General features: G+C 48.3%; 8 protein-coding genes across 8 annotated transcripts; 4 read left to right on the top strand and 4 right to left on the bottom strand.

Annotated features, from left to right (window-relative positions):
• Positions 1-49: 49 nt before the first annotated feature.
• On the bottom strand, positions 50-2152 carry F5891DRAFT_975373 (PP2C-domain-containing protein; the record flags this gene model as incomplete). The annotated part of the gene is made up of 10 exons (XM_041376509.1): positions 50-948; positions 996-1145; positions 1196-1252; positions 1305-1389; positions 1442-1518; positions 1570-1701; positions 1763-1852; positions 1919-1996; positions 2068-2089; positions 2150-2152. 10 exons carry the CDS (start codon positions 2150-2152, stop codon positions 50-52), a joined length of 1593 nt encoding a protein of 530 aa, XP_041232180.1.
• A 1221-nt stretch (positions 2153-3373) lies between these two features.
• F5891DRAFT_472967 (uncharacterized protein) lies at positions 3374-4493 on the top strand. Its single transcript, XM_041371949.1, has 2 exons — positions 3374-3545; positions 3598-4493. The coding sequence occupies exons 1-2, from the start codon at positions 3480-3482 to the stop codon at positions 4165-4167; spliced, it is 636 nt and encodes a 211-aa protein (XP_041232179.1). The 5' UTR covers positions 3374-3479; the 3' UTR covers positions 4168-4493.
• Positions 4177-6121, bottom strand: F5891DRAFT_1002943 (Bud-site selection protein). Its single transcript, XM_041360273.1, has 7 exons — positions 5915-6121; positions 5833-5862; positions 5685-5773; positions 5570-5627; positions 4836-5518; positions 4346-4785; positions 4177-4291 (listed from the first exon to the last, which is right to left on the bottom strand). Exons 1-6 carry the CDS (start codon positions 5978-5980, stop codon positions 4458-4460), a joined length of 1254 nt encoding a protein of 417 aa, XP_041232178.1. The 5' UTR covers positions 5981-6121; the 3' UTR covers positions 4177-4291; positions 4346-4457.
• Positions 6122-10829, top strand: F5891DRAFT_1002933 (tubulin folding cofactor D C terminal-domain-containing protein). Its single transcript, XM_041360272.1, has 21 exons — positions 6122-6374; positions 6427-6622; positions 6670-6952; positions 7001-7076; positions 7122-7338; positions 7393-7523; positions 7571-7828; positions 7884-8108; positions 8170-8270; positions 8322-8475; positions 8524-8643; positions 8691-8942; positions 9040-9163; positions 9261-9324; positions 9364-9717; positions 9765-9906; positions 9955-10178; positions 10229-10309; positions 10357-10441; positions 10487-10590; positions 10639-10829. Exons 1-21 carry the CDS (start codon positions 6213-6215, stop codon positions 10712-10714), a joined length of 3429 nt encoding a protein of 1142 aa, XP_041232177.1. The 5' UTR covers positions 6122-6212; the 3' UTR covers positions 10715-10829.
• A 24-nt stretch (positions 10830-10853) lies between these two features.
• Positions 10854-13213, top strand: F5891DRAFT_472758 (P-loop containing nucleoside triphosphate hydrolase protein). Its single transcript, XM_041371947.1, has 10 exons — positions 10854-11029; positions 11087-11114; positions 11164-11191; positions 11274-11559; positions 11612-11751; positions 11814-12140; positions 12210-12360; positions 12414-12601; positions 12659-12788; positions 12839-13213. Exons 1-10 carry the CDS (start codon positions 10939-10941, stop codon positions 13015-13017), a joined length of 1548 nt encoding a protein of 515 aa, XP_041232176.1. The 5' UTR covers positions 10854-10938; the 3' UTR covers positions 13018-13213.
• Positions 13214-13518: 305 nt separating this feature from the next.
• F5891DRAFT_941210 (T-complex protein 11-domain-containing protein) lies at positions 13519-15869 on the top strand (the record flags this gene model as incomplete). The annotated part of the gene is made up of 3 exons (XM_041374326.1): positions 13519-13936; positions 13988-14646; positions 14670-15869. The coding sequence occupies 3 exons, from the start codon at positions 13519-13521 to the stop codon at positions 15867-15869; spliced, it is 2277 nt and encodes a 758-aa protein (XP_041232175.1).
• Positions 15870-16030: 161 nt separating this feature from the next.
• On the bottom strand, positions 16031-17502 carry F5891DRAFT_472789 (uncharacterized protein). The gene is made up of 4 exons (XM_041371948.1): positions 17423-17502; positions 17018-17361; positions 16569-16972; positions 16031-16482 (listed from the first exon to the last, which is right to left on the bottom strand). The coding sequence occupies exons 2-4, from the start codon at positions 17260-17262 to the stop codon at positions 16193-16195; spliced, it is 939 nt and encodes a 312-aa protein (XP_041232174.1). The 5' UTR covers positions 17263-17361; positions 17423-17502; the 3' UTR covers positions 16031-16192.
• Positions 17503-21036: 3534 nt separating this feature from the next.
• Positions 21037-21369, bottom strand: F5891DRAFT_975368 (uncharacterized protein; the record flags this gene model as incomplete). Its single annotated transcript, XM_041376508.1, has 1 exon — positions 21037-21369. One exon carries the CDS (start codon positions 21367-21369, stop codon positions 21037-21039), a length of 333 nt encoding a protein of 110 aa, XP_041232173.1.
• Positions 21370-21831: the final 462 nt, after the last annotated feature.

Genomic DNA, 21831 nt, shown 5'->3' with positions numbered 1-21831 from the left:
ACAACCATCGACAGGTGAAAGGAGAATTAGAACATATTGAGAAATACAACTATGCCTTCAAAGGGTCTTCACTGGAGGGCATCAAGCCGTCAACGTTCATCGGAGCGTCACCTCGGATAGGCACCTTGAAATGCTGGACGGGAGTGACGTCTCCGTTGAGTTTAGGATTTGGCGGACTAGGTGATGGGCTGGGGGATTTCGGGATACCGTCATTTACATCATCAAATGGACTAGCCCCTTCGTCGTCATCCTGGACCTCCTCAATCCGAGCAACACCGTCAAAGCGCCCATCAGCGTCTTCATCGTCAAATTCATCGTCAACCTCAAAAGAGGCAAGACGTGCTCGCAGACCAGCTCCAGCGTCCGGTGGCTGTGCACGGGGAAGCCCAAACGTGTCACTGAAGAATGAGCGTCCGCTAAAGGACGTGTCCATGTCATCACCACTGTCGTCCTCATCATCGTTACTGGCGAACATGAGGCGACCAGCATCGCTGAGAATCCCTGATCCCGGGTGGAAAGAGATGCCACCAGTGCTTCCCAAGACACGAGCAAATGGACTGTTTCCACCAAACAAACTGCCTGCCGAGCTGTCCTCGCCTCGTTCCCTCCTCAGTTTGTCCCTCTCTTGCTGCGCTTCTCTCCGCGCTCTGTATGTTGACAGTCGATCTGATGAATAGATTTGTGGGATAGAGTCAGGTGTTGAATAACCGTAGTTGTTCTTGACACGATCTTTGACCCAGTCATACCATTCTTGCTTCGTCCTTCCGTGAAGAAGAGCCACGATGAGGACAGTCATGTTATCGCACCCGATACCTGACCCAGACGAGGTATCCGGAGCAAGACAATGCTCGCACATCATCTCTCCGATCTCCCTGAGTTCCAAGCCCTCTGAGACTTTTAGCCGGACAAAGTCAACGACGGCTTGCGAAGATAGACAGTCCCAGATGCCTGACAAAAAATTAGAACCACGTCGTAATTAGGACTCGCTGTCTTACCATCACAGGCCAGGACCAGAAACTCGTCTTCGCCTGTGATATCGTGAACGGTGACATCAGGATCAGCTGTAATAATTTGTTTTTGAGGACCAAGTGCATAGTTTTTCTTGAACTCAAAATCTCCCAAAGCACGAGACAACGCAAGGTTTCCTAGGAAGTCCATTATAAGTACAGCCTCGGAGAGTGATCGGACGACTCACCATTGACGCGTCCATATTCTACGTATCCTCCAGCTTCCGTGATCCGTTTCCGTTCAGCTGAATACTGGTAAACAAGGATAATGGCACAATAGTCGAATGATCAACGTACTCTCGCTTGATGGTTTATGGTCAAAACTCAAGGCCTTGGCATTACCTTGAACGCTAAGGACAGACCGGGAATCGCCAGCATTTGCCTGTCAGGCAACCGTTGGCAAAAAAACAATTAAATAGGAAAAACTGCTGTACCACATAAATTTTGTTATCGTCTGTTATCAAAGCAGCTACAGCAGTACAACCTGACGGGTCACGGGTATGCGACGGATCTGTGTTGAAATGAGCGGGGTATGCAGAGACAGCAAGGCGATATGGCGTACCAGCAAGGAGATCTTCATCGGTGCCCAAGAACGCTTTCTTGAGCGCTTCATCATAACGCTTTTCACGATATGCCTCTTCTGAAATTAGTCGCCTGTGAACATTTCTCCCCGCAAACCTCGCGACGGTACTTCCTGTGAAGAATCAAACTGAGCTCGAGGCTATAACCGCCAAAAAAATTAGCAGGTAGTTTACCACCGTGTCCATCATAAACAGCAAAGAATGTGTTTTTATCTGTTGTATTCTCTTCAAGGGTTAGCATGGTCACATGGGCATCCTCCATAGCTGCAATGAGGATACGGATACATGATATGTGAGATCAAAACCGCAGCCAAAAAACTGGTGACGCACTAATTCTCCATCCTTGCATCTCAGAAACTGCAAATAGGTATCGATCATCTTCTCCTGTGTCTGATTTCTTCTCTGTAGCTGTCGAAAGAAGTGTAGGTCATGAATGTGTTTCTTGGAGTAAAAACATAGGCTGCACAAGGACTCCCTACCTGGTGCTGAGAGTGTTTGACCCTAACGAACGGCCGAAAGTGAGACTGGCCGTGTAATGTGATGAGATGTGTCAGAGCATACCATGGATCGCTATTGATGGGGAAAGACGTAAGAAAGCAGAGAGTGATCGCTTAGCCGATGAACCGAATCAGAACTGTGTAGACGTCAGACTGCTGCAATTTCCTGGCTCAAAGGGATGTAAATGAAGGGAGAAGGTAAATTTTCAAGAGGATGCAGATATGGTCTATGCTGGTCAACGAGCACAGCAAGCACGCAAGTCATTCCTATTTTGTCTTGTTTGTCTGCTAGGGTTTTCAGCCTCGGCATAGCCTATGATCAGTGATCGGTACTGGCCGCATCTGAGGCTCCATGCTACTTTGTAGGCCCTAGTACGTACTACGCTTGGCAAATCCGGGGTAGGATAGCCAGCAGCAGCAACAGTAACAGGGTACGTGGTAGCAGAGCATCGCGTAATGACTTTGTTGAATCACAATTAAATCAGGTTCTCAATTTCGCCCTATGACCGTGACTGGCTAGTCACTGGCTGCGCCGTGACTCTGGGCTTGTGCATGTGTTCTACTATTATTGAATTGGCTAACCACAGAGGACGTAACGTATCAGATTAAAAGGCCTAGGTCAATAGCAGGCTCATCCCGGATTGCAGGCTTCTAACGTCCTGTTTCAGACTTTCAAGCTTGTCTTGTTGCCAGGTTGTCAGTTGTCCACGAGTCGTATACCACGTATACGTGATAAGACTGACAAAATGTGCCGTTCTTCGTCATTCTAGCTCAACGTCTGTGACGCCATAAAACCTCGTGTCGTCTGGTGCGCACCAAAGTACGACCGCCCGGTCCGTATATTCTCCGTCATGTGGCTGGCCTACTTAAGTGATTCGGAGCGCCGTGATAGTCCTAATGTTTTCTTAGCATCTGCCGACGATCTTAAGCATACGCAGAACGCTCAACCGAAGCTTCCGACTTACCGCAAAGTACGTGAACTATGAGGTGGCATAGTGAGATAAAGATGATTGCAGGTCGAACTTTTCTGAAAAGTTTCATCACAGATTATGAATATGATCAATACGATATCGCTTACCGGGGCAATCGGTTGCTTCTCGCTTTATCCATTCCATGCCGTAAATATTCAGAAGTTTCGACATCGATGTCGTATTTGGAAAGGAAGTTTCCGCTAGAAAGCAAATTATGCCGACCTGGCACACGACCACTTTGTCCTCTCCTGTTGTCACATTATTCTCATTTGCTACGCAGGCCCGTGCGGAGGGCGCAGGTGAGTTATCATATCTTCTATCTTTTTCGGCACAGCTTATTTCCACGATCCCCTCTTTTGAGATCATTGGCTGATAGCCACGAATATCCGCTGTCATATTTATCTACGCTCGGAAGTGTGTTGTATGGGCAACGCCAACTCTAACCTCACAATGGACACCTCACATCATACATCGCACAGCAGCTCCGAGGTATGTCTTAAAGCTCGATATTGACCCCTTCCTTACATGTCCGGCTTTGTAGCACCATCAAAAATATGTGCCTGTTGGTTATAGGCGCAAGCGGACGTGGAGCATCTCGATGACCTCCCAATCGTCAACTGCATCACAATTTCCCCTTCCCCAAAAACTCTACGAAGCATCCCCTGCTGACGTCGTTCAAGGCGACCTCCAAGCTCATGGCTCATTTACCACTACCATACCAGCGGTCTTCTGGCTCCGCTCGTGTTTTTCTATTCATTCCAAGCCACGTGGGAAGCGACTGGACACGGAGTGGGCGAACGAGCACAACTTTGAACTCCCCGATCTCCCTCGATCGCGTTCTCGTTCACCCGTTCGTCCATTCGTAAGCCGCACGTCCTCTACTCTATCCTCACACGACTCCCCACCTGCATCACCTCTTGCAGATAATATCTCTACGCTCTGTCCTATTCTTGAAGCTATCGAGAATGCCTCGAAGTTGTCGTGCCGCACTGTGTGCGTCACATGTTTGAAAACAGGTAGGGACTTCCCACACTGTCCCCGGTGTGGTGATACGTGGTGCTCCAGGGAATGTAGGATGCAGGGAGGGAAGAGACACGTCTGCAGAACGTGATTCCTCTATGGTCCTGCAATGAATTTCCTCGCCTATCCATATTCTCTCCAAAATGCTTTCCACAGCTTTTACTGGTCATATGCCATAAAATTCTACGGCGATTCTTTACGCACCCATCATGCTTCTAGGCATTCTTTGTTACGCACGGGCCAAGCTTCTAGGCAGTTGTCTTACGCACGTTTCATGCTTCAATAGCTTTCTTTGATACATGCGCAATGCCAACTGAATCGGATTATGTATATATTGGATTCGTATGATGTCGTGTTTTCGTGTTCGGATGACGTTTAAGACTAAGTGAAGACAATTCTTGTGCCCTGCGCAGGCACAATTGCAATATTTTGTTGTTTCTTCTTAGCCTCCCAGGATGGATGAAGCGGTTTCTCTTCCTTACGGTTACCTGCCATGAGGGATGCGGATGCGTTGTATCTGTTCTTGTCCGGTATCCGGGCATTCTGCTTGTGACCGGAGAACGGCGCGCCATCGGAATCGCGATTACCATTCCTGTGCTGTCGCTGATCTTTGCGCACAACCACAGTGCCGGAAGGGGCATCGGGACGGGTAGAAGTTTTCTGCTTCATCACATGATTGGCATGTCTTCCAAATTTCTTCTCCCATATTCTGAAGAAGAACTATGTTATAATTGTTCCAAAATCAAGCCGGAAACTTACGCCCTGCGTGCCCGCTGACCACGTCTATTCTTCTTGGCTGTGTCAGTTGCTTTCTCCTCACTGTCGCTAAAATCGGTGTCCGAGTCTCCGCGAATAAAACCCACAGAAAGGGAAGGTAGAAAAGTAGATTGTGTTGCCTTTGATTTCCCCCGATTTGCTGGTTCGTGAGGGACAGGGAGGTCATCACCACTATCGGAGGTGGAGCTGTATTCCTCGTCAGGCCCTTCATCGACCCCCGAATCTCCCTGGACAAAATGATCGCCGTCGCTAACCGTGCCTGACTCCCAGCCATCATCTTCAAGATTTGCTCTTGGTTCATCTTCAGAAGGAGAATCCACCGGAGAGACCTTAGGCAAGCCCTCATTCTGTCGTGTCTTCTGTTTTTTCTTTCGAGGCGGTGATACTTCGGCGCCATTGACTTCTGCGTGGTAGACCCGCTCCGTAGGGTGCAGTAAGCGCCGGAGCCCCTCGATTATACGAGAAACTTCAACCGCTAGGATCTTGGAACTAAGTAGCCTGCTTTGGACTATGCCTGCTGTGGATCCAGGTATAGCGGATGTGATTATGCTGGAAGACAGTGACTTGGATATCGCAGATTGCAAGCTGGGATCCTGTGAAAGGAATTTGTCTTTCTTGATTTTTGTTGACAGAGCTGAGTCGGCAATAGGCCCGGAGTCGAGTTGCTGGCAGACTATTTGATAAGGACATATATCGGATGCATCGTATGTATTCACCTTGAGAGTCATATGCTGTGCTTCGATATCTTTGACTACGTTATCGTCGCCTTTGCGCCTGGAAGATAAACTGTCAGAAAGTCACTCTGTTAAAATGACGAAACCAATCACACACCTTGCATCTTTCATTTTCTTCAAAATCTTTTGCATCTCGAAAGTTTTTGCCTTCTTCGCAGCTTTCCTGACCTCCCGTGCATCATGATGCTTGATGAACAATCAAGGGTTAAGATCTTGGGTAATGCGAATTGGGAAACGAGACGTGCCAGTTTTTTCTCTAACTTGGTCCCGATGTTCTAGTGTGCAAATGAGTAAACCATTGCGTGAAATCTCGTTTGTAATGCGCACCGTCTCGTCAGTTTGATATTCTCTCTTTCTCTTCGTCGTTCTTACTGGCGCCTCAGCAGGTGACATCGATGTTTGTTATGTCTCCACTAAGCTAGGGTTCATATGATATGATTGAAAGGTTGAGAGGTCGGTGGACGATATAATAGGTTAGGTTCATGTATCACTGTAAAAGTGCTCCATGGCGCTTAGCGCACATTGAAGCCGCTGACGTAAACAGACCGCTACTTCGTCAGATCACTGGGTTTCGCGCATCAGCACGGTTGACTCTGCAGTCCACTTCGTCAATGACACGGTGGTCATGGATGAAGACTCACAAGAAAACCGATTATTTTCAGCTTTCGAGCGCCACGACGAATTCGTAGCAGCTCAAAACACCCTGCTGGCGGCCGATTTATTCGTAGAGCCCAGTCGCGAAGAGGAAGATGTGGAACTTCATTGCAGTCGAAAATTAATCGTGATTGTAAGTCATCCATTATATCCAGGGTTGATGTACCTTGATATGGTCGAGAAAGTTTGGAGAATACCAAGAGCAATCGTATCTATTGGACCCGTACCTTGAAAGCCTCGTGTCTCCCGTCGCGGAATGCCTTAGAAGATATGCAATGGCATGCGTTAATGCACGAGGTGCTCAGTCTTCTCGTAGTCGTGTGGAACGCCTCGCAGATCTTCTTCATAACTATATCAAGTTCCGCGGGTATAAGACAATAAGTCGGTGGTACTTTCTGATATATCCCCCTTATATTCATTCCAAGCAGCTAGATTCTTCCCTCATGAAGTTTCCGATCTCTCGATCGCCTTGGATTTCATCCGGCTGCCGTCAGGGCTAGTAAAAGACCCCAGTCAATGGGGACTGCGATATGCCGTGCTACTTTGGCTATCTCTCATTTGTCGGATCCCTTTCGACTTACAGAAATTCGATGATACCACTCGATCCGGTGAAACAGCAAATGCGATCGAGCTCGTTGGAAAGGACCGCCTTAACATGGCTGGTTTAGAGCGCGAAGGAGCGGCTACCCTTTTGGCACGCTTCTATGCACGGTGAGCTCAATGCACGCGGATGGCATCCATTTATTGAACTTCTTTAAGAAAGGACACCAAGCAGCAATTCTCCTCTTTTGTCGAGTGGTCAATAACAGTTTTTCGCTCTTCGAATATCATCTTGGTAAGATGACTCGGTGCTTTCCGAAATGCGACTCACTTCAAGTAGTCTATAGGAGTATTACAAGTCCTTTGTGAATTGATGAAATCTGGTTCATCTGAACAACTCCAAGCGTTTACGCAACAGTTCTTGGAAATTACAGATACCTTAGAGCAAAGTGCCCCCTTGGCCAGCAACACATTGGTTCGAAAATATCGCACGAAATTGCTATCGCGCGTTGCGTTGCGTCTGATGCCTCCGAATATATTTAGATCCAAGTTAACATGTAATGTCGACTCACATCTCAACGTGGTCGATGATTTAATCTGTAATTTCACAGTCCGTAGTCTGGATGGTGATATCAAGAATGAGGCTCTCAAACGGAACGTAGATGATGGCGATGATGATATTGATGTTCCTGAAGAAATTGACACAATCTTAGAGTCTCTATTCAAGAGCCTGCAGGACAAGGTATTTGTTTGCATGTCACGCGCAAACATCAATTACACAACGTATAGGACACAGTGGTACGATGGTCAGCAGCCAAAGGCATTGCTCGCCTTTCAGAACGCCTTCCGTCGGATTTCTCCTCTCAGGTATTAGAGACCATTCTTGGTCTTTTCTCAATCCATTCTGTAGCAGGTGCAAGTGTTTATGACACTCCTGCCATCGCTGAGGCTACCTGGCATGGCGCATCTCTCGCGTCAGCAGAGATGGCACGCAGAGGTCTAGTTCAAACTGCTGCACTAGGAAGCCTCTTGGGCTGGCTCTCGAAAGTGAGAAAAGCCAGATATGAATCAACTGTTTTCACGTGATGATGATGTACATTAGGCCCTCTACTTCGACATACGTAAGGGGGCCCATTCCATTGGATCAAACGTACGGGATGCTGCGGCCTATGTGATCTGGGCTTTAGCGAGGGCACAAGATCCGGAATCCTTCTCTCCCTATGCTCGTGAACTCGCGCAGTGGCTCGTTTCTGTGGCGTTGTTCGACAGGGAAATTCACATTCGAAGAGCGGCTAGTGCCGCCTTCCAAGAACATGTTGGCAGAATGGTACACCTTGATGTGCTTGTCTCAGGTAAATTACGTGGAAAGTTCATGCAATGTGTTTCAGGCGCTGTTCCCACATGGTATCGACGTCCTTAGAAAAACCGACTTCTATGCAGTCAGCGTGCGGCGGAATGCGTTCATTGTCGCGGCTCCACAAGTCGCTGAGTAAGTCGCCCTTTCACAACGAAGAGCTGTCAATTCAATAAACGTTACTAGGCACCTGGAGTACAGATCATATCTGATCGATCACATCATTTCGATCACTTTGCGTCACTGGGATGTTGCGATGAGGGAGTTGGGTGCTCAGGCCTTGCGCCGGATATGCGAGCTCGACTTGAAGATACTAGGGCTGGAGTGTGCCTCGAAGATGGTAAGGAGACTGATTATTCAACGAAGGGTATTTCTCATTTTGCTGTAGGCGGGATTTTTAGACTCCGTTGATGTATCTGATGTGCATGGAGCACTTGCAGCATTGACAGGTATCTCTGAAGCGTACCGAGCTCAGGAGAGCGAAGAAAATGCAAGCAACCGGCAAAAGGTGCAGATGAAGTTCTCAACGCGTCTTTCTTGTTGATTGTCCATCAGATATTTGCCTTCATTGCAATTGTTTCCAAAGATGTTGTTATGTCTCCACGAAACGGTCTAGTACTTGCGGCGGCGTGTGATCTCATTGCAAGCAGCCTGACACTACAGGAAGTTGAGCTTCAGGAAAAATCATCCGTGCCCCATTGGAAAAGGATCATAGACCAGGGACTGCGACACAGAAGCTCTTCCGTCCAACAAGCCGCTGCCGCCGCCATAGCCGCAACAAGTTCCTTGATTGATTGCTCGCCAGATGTGCACAGATAAGATTAATCAACGCTACATTTTTAAGACATTAACTGACATGCCCCCCTTAGCACATTAATCAAGGACTTTCGCCGTAGGCCCTCAGTCCTTGCAGCAAAGTCTTGGCTATACTCTAGGTGTACTCAATTATAATGTGCATCCGCATGGTTTCTCTGAGGTAGTCAAGTGCTTGTTGGATAGTGTCGATTCCAACGTAAGATTTTTCCCTGGTTCAGGGCTTTATTCCGATTGAAGCGGTGATCGCAGTCCTCCGAAAGAATGTCGAGCATTGAAGCACGTCGAAATTGCTTCCAAGCGTTACCCAAGATCATCACGAATGTACTGCCTCGCCTCACCGAATGTTCGTGTTTTTATTTTATGTTCGGCGAATGTAAATGAAACATCTTTCCTCAGATCTAATCGCAGAAAGTATGTATGGAGTCCTTGATGCCCTTGACAGCGGACTAGATGATTACACGATGGATGAGCGTGGCGACGTTGGCTCGTGGGTACGAATGGCGTGCATTGAAGGTCTAGCATCAATTTTCGAAGATCTGTTTCGCGTTTCAGGAAACATACCTGAATTCGCGAATTACTTGCCTGCGCAGAGGTATCACAGTGTGATAGCCAGAATCCTTCGTCAGGGCGTCGAAAGACTGGACAATGTACGTCAAACCGCGGGACACTGTTTATTGCGATTGTTTCGCATCCCTCTCCCGACCGTTCCTCATCAAGAGGAATGGCGTATCAAAGGCTCAGAACTCATTATGAAGCTGTTTCTGACGTGAGTCGCTAACGATTAGTTGCTCGCACCTATCTCATCCAGAATAGTGACGCCTCGGGCACTATCACCAGTTGGAGTGTTGGGGAATGGCTATTTCCCAAAGCCGTAGAACTGCTCCGCGTACAAGAGTACAGACAATCCCTACTGACAGGTCTTATACATAGTGTAGGAGCTAGAACTGGAAGCACGGTCCGTCTCCTTTGCACTTTTGTGTCGCATCTCTGATGACGTCACTAGCACCGCCCAGCATCTTCAAGTCTGGTTTCCTTTGCGCAGGGCCTTCCATTATTAGCCGGCGATTCTGGCTATAGTCTGTCTGAGCTGTGTGACGACCTCATCGAGTGCGCACAAGGGAGAACGACGTCGAACGCGGTGGTGGTCCCTATCTTGCAAACGTTCAATATGCTTTTGGAGGCAGATGTATTGTCTCGCCTGTCCAGCGTTGACAACGGCCCATCAAAGTCGCCTTCGTTTTCCTCTCTCGGTCGAATCGAACTAACGAAGCTCTCAGGCTAGAGAGATTACTGAACATTGCAACAAGAAATGTACAGCGATTGAAGAATGTACAGCGAGTGCAAGAGTCCATGAAAATGTGGGATTATTAATCACACGGGAGCACTGCAACTGAGCAATATGTAGCGTCGTAAACCTCTTGGTCGTTTCCTCGGTTTCAAAATCATCCTCGGAGCGAATCATCGACTTCCTTTCTCACCCTTATCCAAAGGTCATATTTTTACATCACGGGTAGATGATACTGACGGTGGCTTAGATCCGGACCAGTACGGCTGAGTACCTCTACACGTTCATACAAAGCAGGGACCTCGGCTGGGAGGCAGATGAAGCAGTCGATGAACTTCTTCTCGAAACAGAATGGTATGTCTTTGAAATATTTCGTCCTTCAAATAGCTGACTTTATCACAGGTCTTCGGAAAGCATGGAAGTGAAGGTGGCAGCCACTCGCATCTCGGAGCTCCTCTCTTGCACAATTACCGAGTGATTAAAACGTTGTTCAGTGTATGGCCTATACGCAGGACCAAGCGCATGTAGATCATATCGTATGAACACCCTTACTTAGCTGAAATGTACTTTTTATGAGGGGGCGTGTTGTGATCTTAATGTGGGATGCGTGGGAAAGTGTCGGTTTGCAGTGGTCTGCTAGTTACTCTGGATCCGAAAGTACAATCTACTGCGCCCGCCAACGCCTAGCCTCACCTGTGCATCATGGCTGCAGACCCTCGCATGAGTGACGGAGAGCTAGCCGCAATCAATGCAGCTGCAGTGACGCGGGAATATCGCGTCCAACCACACCTTGGTGCGTCAAAAGCATAAGCATTGCAAGACGCCGAGTAGTTATTGACAAGCCCTCAAGACTACCGCACCGTTTCTGCGATCAATGGGCGAGTGTTGTTGCCATAGCCAATGAGTGACCTGACCGTGTTCCTACAGCCCGCTTGTGGTGCTTGATAATGTCAAGGTGCGCGGTGTTTTGATATTGGTTTTGATTTTGCTCTGGTCTTACATTGCCTTTGGTTGGGTTGTGCTGACCTACATACTTGCTTTTTTTTGCGCAGTTTCCTTCATACAATGAGATCGTACAGCTAACCTTACCCGATGGATCGAAGCGAGGCGGCCAGGTTTTGGAAGTTCAAGGAAAGAAGGCGATTGTTCAGGTGTTTGAAGGCACATCAGGGGTGGACGTCAAAGCGACGCATGTCGAATTCACAGGAAGCAGTATGAAGTTACCTGTGGCCGAGGACATGCTTGGCCGTATTTTCAACGGTTCTGGAAATCCCATTGATCAGGGTCCAAAAGTGTTTGCTGAGGATTACTTGGACATTAATGGTGCGTGGGTCTTGTGAAGACTTGGCCGGCTCTTGGTTGAACAGTAGAGCAGGATACCCAATCAATCCTTACTCGCGCATCTATCCTGAGGAAATGATCCAGACCGGGATTTCGACGATTGATACGATGAATTCAATCGCTCGTGGACAAAAGATTCCTATATTCTCTGCTGCCGGTTTACCGCACAATGAGGTACATATGAAGTCTACTAAGAATTAAAAAAAGCCGTCAAGGGAGCTAACCGAAATGCGCAGATCGCAGCGCAGATCGTACGTCAAGCCGGTCTGGTGAAACGTCCCACCAAAGACGTCCATGATGGACATGAAGACAATTTCTCTGTCGTGTTCGCAGCAATGGGTGTCAACATGGAAACCGCACGGTTCTTCAAAGAAGACTTTGAGTCAAACGGTAGTCTCGATCGCGTGACCTTGTTCCTTAATCTTGCCAACGACCCCACCATCGAGCGTATTATTACGCCTCGTCTTGCGCTCACTACGGCAGAATACTATGCATACCAGCTGGAGAAACACGTGTTGGTCATCTTGACTGACATGTCGTCTTATGCGGATGCCTTGCGTGAGGTGCGTTCTTCGTTTCTGTCGAGACTTTCTGGAAAGAGGCTTACCGTTCGCGGTGCGGTTCATGTGCAGGTTTCTGCGGCTCGGGAAGAGGTGCCTGGGCGTCGTGGCTACCCCGGTTACATGTACACAGACTTGTCGACAATTTACGAACGGGCTGGGCGAGTGCAAGGCCGGAATGGTTCTATTACTCAAATTCCCATTCTAACGATGCCGAACGATGGTGACGTCATACCGACTTTTTCTTTCAATGTTCAAGCGCTGATCCGATGTCAGACATCACCCATCCTATTCCCGATTTGACTGGGTATATCACGGAGGGGCAGATTTTTGTAGACCGGCAATTGCACAACAGGCAGATATACCCACCCATCAATGTGTTACCATCTCTATCACGCCTTATGAAGAGCGCGATTGGCGAGAAGCTTACGAGGAAGGATCATGGTGACGTTTCAAACCAATTGGTGGGTGCCTTCATATTAGCCGAAGTGACGATCTGACTTCCTTTTGAATTGGTGCAGTATGCGAAATACGCGATCGGTCGCGATGCAGCTGCGATGAAGGCTGTTGTTGGCGAGGAGGCACTGTCGGCTGAGGATAAGCTTGCACTGGAATTCTTGGACAAGTTTGAGCGTCAATTTGTTGGACAAGGTGGGTGAATTTGCCAAGGGGCGTGGTGAATTTTTCTGAAGGCTATGCAGGACCCTACGAGTCTCGTACTATCTTTGATTCGCTCGACTTGGCTTGGTCGCTACTTCGGATTTTCCCGAAAGAACAGCTTAACCGTATAAATCCGAAGATTATCGCAGAGTTTTACGGGAGGAAAGCCACGAAGAAGGCTAGTGAGGAAGAAGAGGAGGAGAGATTAATTGATATGTAGCGATGCCTGCCAGTGATATGGGTGAATCTCCATGCGCTCCGAACTAGAAACAAAGTCAAGTTGTGATTGGAACGAGGCATGAAATATATCCGTGGTGTGCGGAATTATCAACGTTGATAGCACGAGTTTTTCCGGGTTCGATCATGGAGTGAGCTAGCGTGTACTTGGAAATTTGGTTGTGGTTGATAATTTAAGAGATACATGTGTAGCCTAGGATCTCCCTTCAAACTAGACAGCGTGGTATACAGCTGGCCAAGCTTCGCGGTGTACGTCAGGTAAGTAGCATATGGCAGTTACATGTGTTCGCCCTGAGTTGCCTTTATAACGAAACCCATCATTTTTCACTAGTCGACTCCCTTTTTATCTTGAACCACCAGCATGAGCGATTTCGCCGGTCATCAACTCAACTGTAGAAAACGAAAACTCAAGAACGACAACGAGGATGAACAAATATCAGATTCAAAATCCAATGCAAACGACGATACTGGTACTTCTAGTATCATGATACTCGACCCAACTTATGCTCCTCGTCAACCACCACCTTCAATATCGACAGACCAAGCCGCACGTGCTGTATGGCCATCAGAACCCAATTCTCCCATCCCGACACTCACAGAGACGAGGGCTAACAAGCGCCCAAGAGTCGATACCCACAATCTACAATCTTTTAAATCTCATAGGCGTTCAGCTATTAAGACTCCTTCATCACCTCTTACTCCCTGGCGAACTTCCTTCAGAAAAACGGAATCACGCCCTAATCATCTAGACCCTCACTGTACTGCTATCGATTGTTCTCCTCTACCCGTACACCCTCCAGTCGACTTATCATCTCCTCATATCCCCGCAATGCACCCCCTCATCAACAGACAGACACTCAAAGAACTTGATCTTGACTCTATCCTCCGTAATCCCCAACTTCGTCAGTTTTTATTATCAATTTAACTTATCATATGTCTAATATATTCCACAGGACATGATCTTCTCTTTGACGCTGGTCTCCAGTTTCGTCCGACATCTGGTCGACGTAAACGCGATCTATCCGATAAATATTGGTCCGCTATTGCACAAGAACTCCAAACAGGCTGCACCTGCGTTTCCTTTGATCTTCAGTGGAAACCCCACGACCTCCTCTGCGTTTGCGCCCAAGGCCCTATACCACAAGTACCCAGCCTCACCTACTGCTCCCCTCTCCGAGCACTCACACTCCGCATGCCTTCCCGTATCCGTCACCTTCTCACAGAATTTCTTGAAGTATTACTCTTTGTCATACAACCCCTTACAAGCATATGCGGCACCTACGCCAATCCTGCAACTCTCCAGACGCAAATCGAGCAACACGCAGCTCAGGCCGCCCATCTCAGATCACTATTTGATCCGGAGCTTATTCAGCAAGAGCTTCACCACCAACTCTTCGATCCATCAGGACTTTTCATCGTCATTGGCCAGACTCTCAAAAGCCACTGTGCCCCCATGCGCGATCGTCTCGTGGACGCTATGGTTGAAGCAGCCAAAGCTTGCGCCCCAGGCTGCGGTGGCAGTAAAGCGGACGCGGTCAAGGCGGTTCGCATGTGCCTCGATATATTGGAACTCATGAAACTGGCAAGTCTCTCCCAAACATTTTTCTTCCCTGTCCTGAAGGCCTTCTGCTTTAGGATATTGCGAACCATCAATTACAAACCCTCCGCCCATTCCTCATAGAAACCGCGGGTCAATACGAGCTCAAGGCGTTCAAAGGCCGAAAGGGGGCAGGTGCCTCACTTGACCTCACCCGGAAATGGATACGAACGGCATACCACCACCTCATGTCCTCGTCCCACCCAATCCCACTCTCACTTCCCCATCCGTCCCACCCTTCCAACACCATAACTCTAAATTATCGCCAACTCCCACAAACGCAACAAATATACCTGAGCGTGCTCAGAGCGCTCACGGACCTCGTTTTTGAGCCACCTTGCGGCCCATCCCCCACGCCCGTTCCGCATTCTCACTCTCTCCAACGCGAACGCGTGTCGAAATCGAGCATACCATATCTCCCTTTATACCCCGAAACCACGTATTTGGACGGTGCACGTCTCTTGGTGTTATCTGGCGAAGCAGCGGACGCTACTGCTATGTACATGTTCCTTCTTTTGTTTAGGCAGCTGGCGTTTAGCGATCCTGACTCCAATGCTTGTGGCGATCCGAGTTCCAGGGTGGTTGTGACAGATGCCCAACTCGCTTCGCTTAAAAAGGAAATCCGAGATATCTCTTCGGGGCATCTTGGACATTGTTTTGCACAGGTAAAGGGAGATAGTGATAGTGAGAGATGGGCAAAGGTTAGAGAGGACATTGTTTTGCAGATCGCTATGCGCGCGAAAGAGGCTCGTTCCCCTTCTACACTTTTGTCGAGCTCTCCACGGCCACGGAACCCAGAATCAGCATCAGAACCGGGGTCGGATTCTCAACCTCAATCGAGGGTCCTCGCTTCCGCACCAGACGAACGCATGCTCAAGCTAGCCGAGCGCTGGTCCGACACGAACATGCGTCCCAACTCGCCGCTGAGCACGCTGCTGCGCAAGAGGATCCGCGATGTTGTATTTAATCAAGTCGTGGCGCTCACTTTTCCTTCTGCTTCTTCACGCCATTCTGGCACGAGCACGAGCACGACGAGTCTAGGCAAGTCATCAAACTTTACATCCCTCACCCCTCCTTCTGCGTTATCCTCGGGCATGGAGCCTCTCGCAGATGAGATTCGCTTACTCTCTGAACGACTCTCGAGGTTGGCGCATATCCATCTGGGGGTGTATCTTCCGTTGTATGAACAGGAGGAGTTTTCCACGTCTGTTTTTTCTGATTTAGAATCCTGTAGCTAGTCTGTTGTACATTATACATACATACCTCCACCACCATCATTGTTCGGTTCCCGCCCATCATCCTCCGGTTTCTTTCCACATTTCTTTTTTTTTCATTCTTGACGAGCATTTGGGTTCAAAAAACCTACGTACATGATTGATACCTCTGACGAAATTGACGAAAGGACGAGGACGACCGCTGTGGCATTACCTTACCAATTAGCAGTGGATAATACCCCCATCCATCCCTCATTGTATCCCATCATTCGAGGATCTAGTGGATCGAATCAATGACAATGACAATGATATGTGCTTTTGATTAGATTAGTACAATGGATTTGGATTCAGAATTTCCTGCGTTTCTTTGAGGGCTGGGTTCTTTCTTCGTCTAGAGTAGATCGTGTGCGCTTCTGTCTACTTCCACTTCCGATGTTGATGTTGTTAGAACCAGTGCTGATGCTGGCGTCGTTGGGGTTCGAGTGGGTGCGACCTGGAGCCGGAAACGGACGCGATTTCTTCTCCTTCTGACTCTGTTTCTTCTGCTTCTTTTCTATCGCTTTCTTTACTGCGCGCTTTCCTCCACTTGATGCGATGGCGTCGTATCGAGCTTTCATCAGCAATTCTTTTTTCTCGGCTGGATGCAAGGTGATTTGATCAGCATCAGTTGGCGAAGGCGAAGACGAAGACGAAAACAAAAGAAATGAAATGAAAGAAGCTCACCTGACTTCATCCACCACCCCGCCTTCCCCTTCCTCCTCTTCTCCCTCTCCTCCCTCCCAACCCTATCCAGCGCCTCCATCTCCACTTTCTCCCTCTTATCCCTATTGACACTACTCTCAGCCCTCTTCACCGCAAGCTCCAGTCTTCCAACTTCCCGCTCTCGTGCTGCGCGCAGTTCTTTTGGGGAATTTAAGAGCAGCTTTCGCGCGAGGCTAAGGTTGGAGCGGAGGGTGCTGAGTTCAGAGGTGTGGAGCGTGGAGAGGAATGTATAATGAGATTTGAACTTTTGGGGGTCATAGGTGCCTGTTATGTGCAGGAAACGGGGGTCTCGGGGTATGGGTGCTTTGGATTCGACGACTGTTCGTCGACGGGTGACGGGGCGTTTGGAGGTTATTTCGGTAGGGCTGTGCGGGATGAGATGAGTGTGTGGGTGATGGGAAGGTGCTTACGCATGCTTGCTAGATCTTTTGGCGAGGTCTTTACGCGGTTTTGAGTGTTTATCTAGGCGTTCTTTGTCTTTCTCTTTGGCTGTAGTTGATCGTGGGCGTTCGTCGTCAGTTGGATATGCGTCTTCTTCTGATGGTGCGTCAGACTCGGACTCCGATTCGGAATCGCTTAGAGCACGGGATTGGGAGAGGGCGCGCTGGGCTTTGCGCAGCATCCCTAGAGGCAGAGAGGACAAATCTAGAGACATAAATTAAAATATAAGTAGGATTAGTCAATTGCACATCGACGAGTGCAGGTACTTGTAGATATGGGAATGGAACTCGTACGCACCATCCTCGAGAGACCGCTTTGGAGTAATAAGCGCAATCAGTAAGTCTGCACAACACGAAAGCAAAATGAGAGCGAACCAGATCTCGGGAGGGTTTCCCGGGAATAGCATTAGTGTCCTCGTCGTTTGTTTCCTCTTCTGAGAGTCCCTCGCTGTTTTCATCTACCACGTCCGCCCATTGTACCACCCGAGGCGCATCCACGTCGTCGTCATCCTCATTGCCCTGGGCATCACCGGCACTCTCGTCAGAAACGCTCTCCAAGCTGCCATCTAACTCAGGTCCCGCTTCAGACTCAGAGACTGGATGATGGTGCTGGTGCTCGTCTTCTGTGAGTCCATCATGATGAACGAACTTTTGTTGCGTGCGTCGTAAGGCTGATTTTAGTGGTTTGGTGCGGTATTGAAGGTTCGTCGGTGATCCATTTTTGTGAGGCATGTCTAGGGTTATCCTTGCAGCTGTGGCTGGGGGGAAGTCGGGAGTCGGACGTTGCAGGGATTTTGCGGTAGTGCACAGCCACACTCAGTCCTGAACTTGAACTTTGAAGAGCTTAAGCCTTAGTGGAACCTATGGTATGGTACTCCACTGAGTTCCGCGAACTGTTCACGTTTTTCTGCAATGATATCATATCGCCAAATATCTCATCTCCTCATAAGAAAGGAATCTGCATTAATCGGACCAAGTGGATGGCTCGGTCGGACACCGATACCATTTGGTCTTTATCGCAGTACTGGCTCTTCCACCTGCACCCAACATACGGATGATGTAGGTCGTGCATTTCAGATCTTTGGCACGACTCGGCCATTCAAAGGCGGTACGGTACCTGCATGACTTGTATTAAGCGATTCGCTGATTTCTCCATCAAGTATGTGTCAATATGATGAACATGCGGCCGGTGTATGGCGTTGGATTTATTCAATATGAAGAGACCGCGACACATTTCAAGCCTTTGTATTGTTTGAGACTTGGATGAGTGTTATCGACATCACAGCGACTAACGAGACTAACTCTATGTCACGATAGCTATGGCATGCTGGCGTGATGATCTTTGAATATTTTCAAATCAATATTGTGTGAGCCTTGAAATGCTCAGTGCTTCGATAATGTTGACTTGGACGCATTCAAACGTACCACGTAGATGTATTTCAATCGCTGGGTTCCTCATGTGTATGTGCTCAATGCTTCCTTTGACTTCCAAGAACTCATTACCGAGGGCACGGACAGTCTCACGAGGAGTCTCAACCTGATTTTTGTGAACTTTGTATCACTACTTCGCTCGATACAGGAGTGGCCAACGTTGAACATCAGGGAAACGTAATTCATTACAGAGCGCTCTGTAGCATTCTGTAGCACAATCCAACCCGCTGATGAATGTTAAGCGCTTCGGGAGGGGTGATAGAGCGCCCTCCGAGGCCCCTATTCGTTAATACACACTGGGTATGAATTCAAATGCTGGGCCCATCTCGGACAAGACGCAACAGGCTACAACCCATTCCATAGCCCCATGCTACTACTGACAGCATCGTTACAGCTCGCTCTCCTTTTTGCCGACCACGTGTACTACGTGACGTGGATGACTGGACGGCCAGAATATTGATCCGTCGTGTCGTGTGTTCACAGTGGAGTTTATGTAAGTTGCTTATTAAAAAAAAGTGAGCTGATGCCATCACTGGTCGGAGATTTGGTCGACAGTCCCTTTACTAGTGAACCTAATCACATAACATTCAGTCTTACTCGGACTCAGTGCACTAGTAAAGGGTCGCGTGGGCATCACGACCCTGCTTGCCCCTATTTTTTCCCTACACTATGTTAGGATTTCACCTCGTTGCCCTGTCACTATCTAGAAACCGCATGCAGCTGCTCACGCTTCCGGTTTGTTGATATCTGAGGCCAGTCCTAAATTGTGATGGGCACGTTTATGAACTACTCACGATCATATCTGGAATGACGGCAAGAAAGTAATTGCATGTGCCAATATGCCACCTACCCTGGGATTCAAGGGTTTGGACGCAGGGACGAGACCGTGGCCGCGCCGTAAATATTAGTTGTTTTCATTGGCGATGGGCATGGTCACTGACGTTTTGTTTCAAGAACATTTGTACCAACGAGGCGAAAGCGATGCACCAAGACTCGGTCCCTTTGGTGTTTTTCACATGACAAAATTTGCCTGTCTCCGTCATGAGATCCTTCAAAGTCAGGGAAATAATATATATTCTGTCTTTCACAGTCACGGGGCGCGGTCAATCCAACTCGACGCCTTGCTAGAGCAACCACTCGTCTCGCACTAGATATCTACAATGTCTGAGGCTTTGAGGAAGCATTGGGTTGCAGACCGTTCCAACGCTACTGCATGCACTACGTTAGACTCGCGATAGTTGGTGTATTTAATCAAGCGTGGATAAGTAAAACGCAGTCAGCGGTGGTAAGTACAACTGGTTGAACAATAAAAACAACACATGGGCTGGTCACCAGTCTACACATGGGCAGGTACCCGCCCCCTCCTGTCCCCCCTAGGGGTATGCTATATTTGGTAATTTCTGCAGTACCAGCAGCAGACGAACATGTATTGCCGGACACCCCAGGCATCGTACAGACCTAAGCATATATGACCTTTAGATCCAAAAAAATCATTTTGTCTTCTGAGAGCTGGTACTGCATATGTCACTGCACAAGCAATCTGCCTCGGGAGCATCAAGCAAACCAACACATTCAAAATAAAACTATCGAAAATTGAATCAGCCGCAATGATAGAAGCGCGTTGAAACAGGACAAGTATTCATTTATTGCAGCTGCATTGGACCATGTCCTGGATTCCGGCCTTTGACTCCAGCAAAATTCATCTTGTAGATCAGGAGCTGTTTGGGCACCCAAGGTTATGCAAACAAGGGACTATCGCCCCGCCCCCACCCTCCACAACCCCTCTTTTCTCATGTTCTGCATTTCCAGAGAGGGTAGCTTGCATGGGCGACCACCCACCTATCTATAATAATCTCCGAGTCACGGATCATTCTGTAACCAGTGGTTACTGCATCATGATAGCTCGAAGATAACTTAATCACCGTAAGTTCTTCCTACAGCAGTCACTTCATCAAGTTGCAATCTCGAACGCCAGGCTTAGTACTTACGACGTGCGAGACTGCGAGTGGTACTGATGCATTATGATCATGTGACAAAGCACGTGCAACAAGACAACACGCGTATGAGTGCTTCCGAAGAATAAGTGGTGGTCCTTTGTACACTTGCCCGACTGAATCGACATCAAGCTAGTTGGTCATTAGACTCATTTCAACCGATTAGTCTGAGCATCGAGAATCACACTCAGTCAGTATTCACGCGTTAAGTGGAGGAAGAGCCCTCTCCAGCAGAAGCTGCGGAACCATGTCGATAGCATCTGGAACTAATCATCCAGTGGCCATGTCAGTTTGAGTAGAAATGCGCACACGTCCAGTACACCATGCAGGTTCAACTCAGTACAGGATATATAAAAAGGGATTACTCTGGTACAGAAAAGAGGGGCTTCGGCATCCTGTGTGCCCTCCATTCCCGAGACCGATAAAAGAATAACAAATTACATGTGCCACTCGTCCTGAGATTCGATGGCTTGAACGGTACATATGCAGCATGAGACAAGACTGGCTATGCAACAAACATTAGTTGCTTTCATTGGCGATGTGCGTAATCACTGACGTTTTGGTTCATGAAGCTTTGTACCAACGAGGCGGGCCTTTCTTCTGCAGCACCTCCTTCAAAGCCTTGTATTTTTCCTCCGATGGCGCGGTGGTAGGTAGCCTTTCTGAGAGGGTATCGTTCGAGGCGAAAGCGATACACCAAAACCCGGTGCCTTTGGCGGTTTTCACATGACGCAGTTTGGTACAGCGGGAAACGCCTGTCTCCGTCATGAGATCCCTCGAAATCAGGAGAATCATATCCGACTTTTCTTCCGCGGTCACGGGGCGGGGAAATCCCAAATCAACGCCTCGCTGGTACATCCACTCATTTCGCACTGTATATCCACAGTATTTAACCATAACTACGACCCCTGATGAAGAAGCGTTAGATTGCAAAGATGGTTCCGATATGATTGTATTTACTTGCCTTGGATTCGTGATAATTAACACTGAGCAGCAACTGAACCTGGTAAGCCCTTTTATATAGGCTGTCATGTGACAAGGCACGTGCTTCCAAACAGACAATGCCGCGCAAGCCTGTGGACTGTGGTGAATAACTGATACAACAACACATCAGCGATCACCGCATCGGCGTGTTCCACCATTGTTCCTATCCCCTTTGGTTTCTCGAGCCACAGATTGATCTTCTATGCCTTCTGTTGAGAATACTCACCACGTCATGATTGAATATTTGAGCGCTCGAGCAATCACGTTTGTTTTCTGTCCCTCGAAATTTTTTACAATAGCATCCTTGCATTGTTCTCTGCAAGGATTCAATTCTGAGGTCCGTGCTACGTATATATACATATATCTCATGCTGCA

Source organism: Suillus fuscotomentosus (assembly GCF_016647785.1).
Source record: "Suillus fuscotomentosus strain FC203 chromosome Unknown F5891scaffold_4, whole genome shotgun sequence".
Classification (NCBI taxonomy): domain Eukaryota; kingdom Fungi; phylum Basidiomycota; class Agaricomycetes; order Boletales; family Suillaceae; genus Suillus; species Suillus fuscotomentosus.
This window is presented reverse-complemented; position numbering and strand designations above follow the sequence as displayed.

Coding starts and splice junctions, on each gene's coding strand:
- F5891DRAFT_472967 (XM_041371949.1), top strand. CDS start 3,480: ATGGGCAACGCCAACTCTAACCTCACAATGGACACCTCACATCATACA. Junction 3,546..3,597: donor CATCGCACAGCAGCTCCGAG/GTATGTCTTAAA, acceptor CCGGCTTTGTAG/CACCATCAAAAATATGTGCC.
- F5891DRAFT_1002943 (XM_041360273.1), bottom strand. CDS start 5,980: ATGTCACCTGCTGAGGCGCCAGTAAGAACGACGAAGAGAAAGAGAGAA. Junction 5,863..5,914: donor AATATCAAACTGACGAGACG/GTGCGCATTACA, acceptor TTTGCACACTAG/AACATCGGGACCAAGTTAGA. Junction 5,628..5,684: donor AAGAAAATGAAAGATGCAAG/GTGTGTGATTGG, acceptor TTTATCTTCCAG/GCGCAAAGGCGACGATAACG.
- F5891DRAFT_1002933 (XM_041360272.1), top strand. CDS start 6,213: ATGGATGAAGACTCACAAGAAAACCGATTATTTTCAGCTTTCGAGCGC. Junction 7,524..7,570: donor TCAAGAGCCTGCAGGACAAG/GTATTTGTTTGC, acceptor CACAACGTATAG/GACACAGTGGTACGATGGTC. Junction 9,164..9,260: donor CAACGTAAGATTTTTCCCTG/GTTCAGGGCTTT, acceptor GCGTTACCCAAG/ATCATCACGAATGTACTGCC.
- F5891DRAFT_472758 (XM_041371947.1), top strand. CDS start 10,939: ATGGCTGCAGACCCTCGCATGAGTGACGGAGAGCTAGCCGCAATCAAT. Junction 11,030..11,086: donor TCGCGTCCAACCACACCTTG/GTGCGTCAAAAG, acceptor CAAGCCCTCAAG/ACTACCGCACCGTTTCTGCG. Junction 11,752..11,813: donor CCGGTTTACCGCACAATGAG/GTACATATGAAG, acceptor CGAAATGCGCAG/ATCGCAGCGCAGATCGTACG.
- F5891DRAFT_472789 (XM_041371948.1), bottom strand. CDS start 17,262: ATGTCTCTAGATTTGTCCTCTCTGCCTCTAGGGATGCTGCGCAAAGCC. Junction 16,973..17,017: donor AAAAGATCTAGCAAGCATGC/GTAAGCACCTTC, acceptor CATCCCGCACAG/CCCTACCGAAATAACCTCCA. Junction 16,483..16,568: donor GGGGTGGTGGATGAAGTCAG/GTGAGCTTCTTT, acceptor CCTTGCATCCAG/CCGAGAAAAAAGAATTGCTG.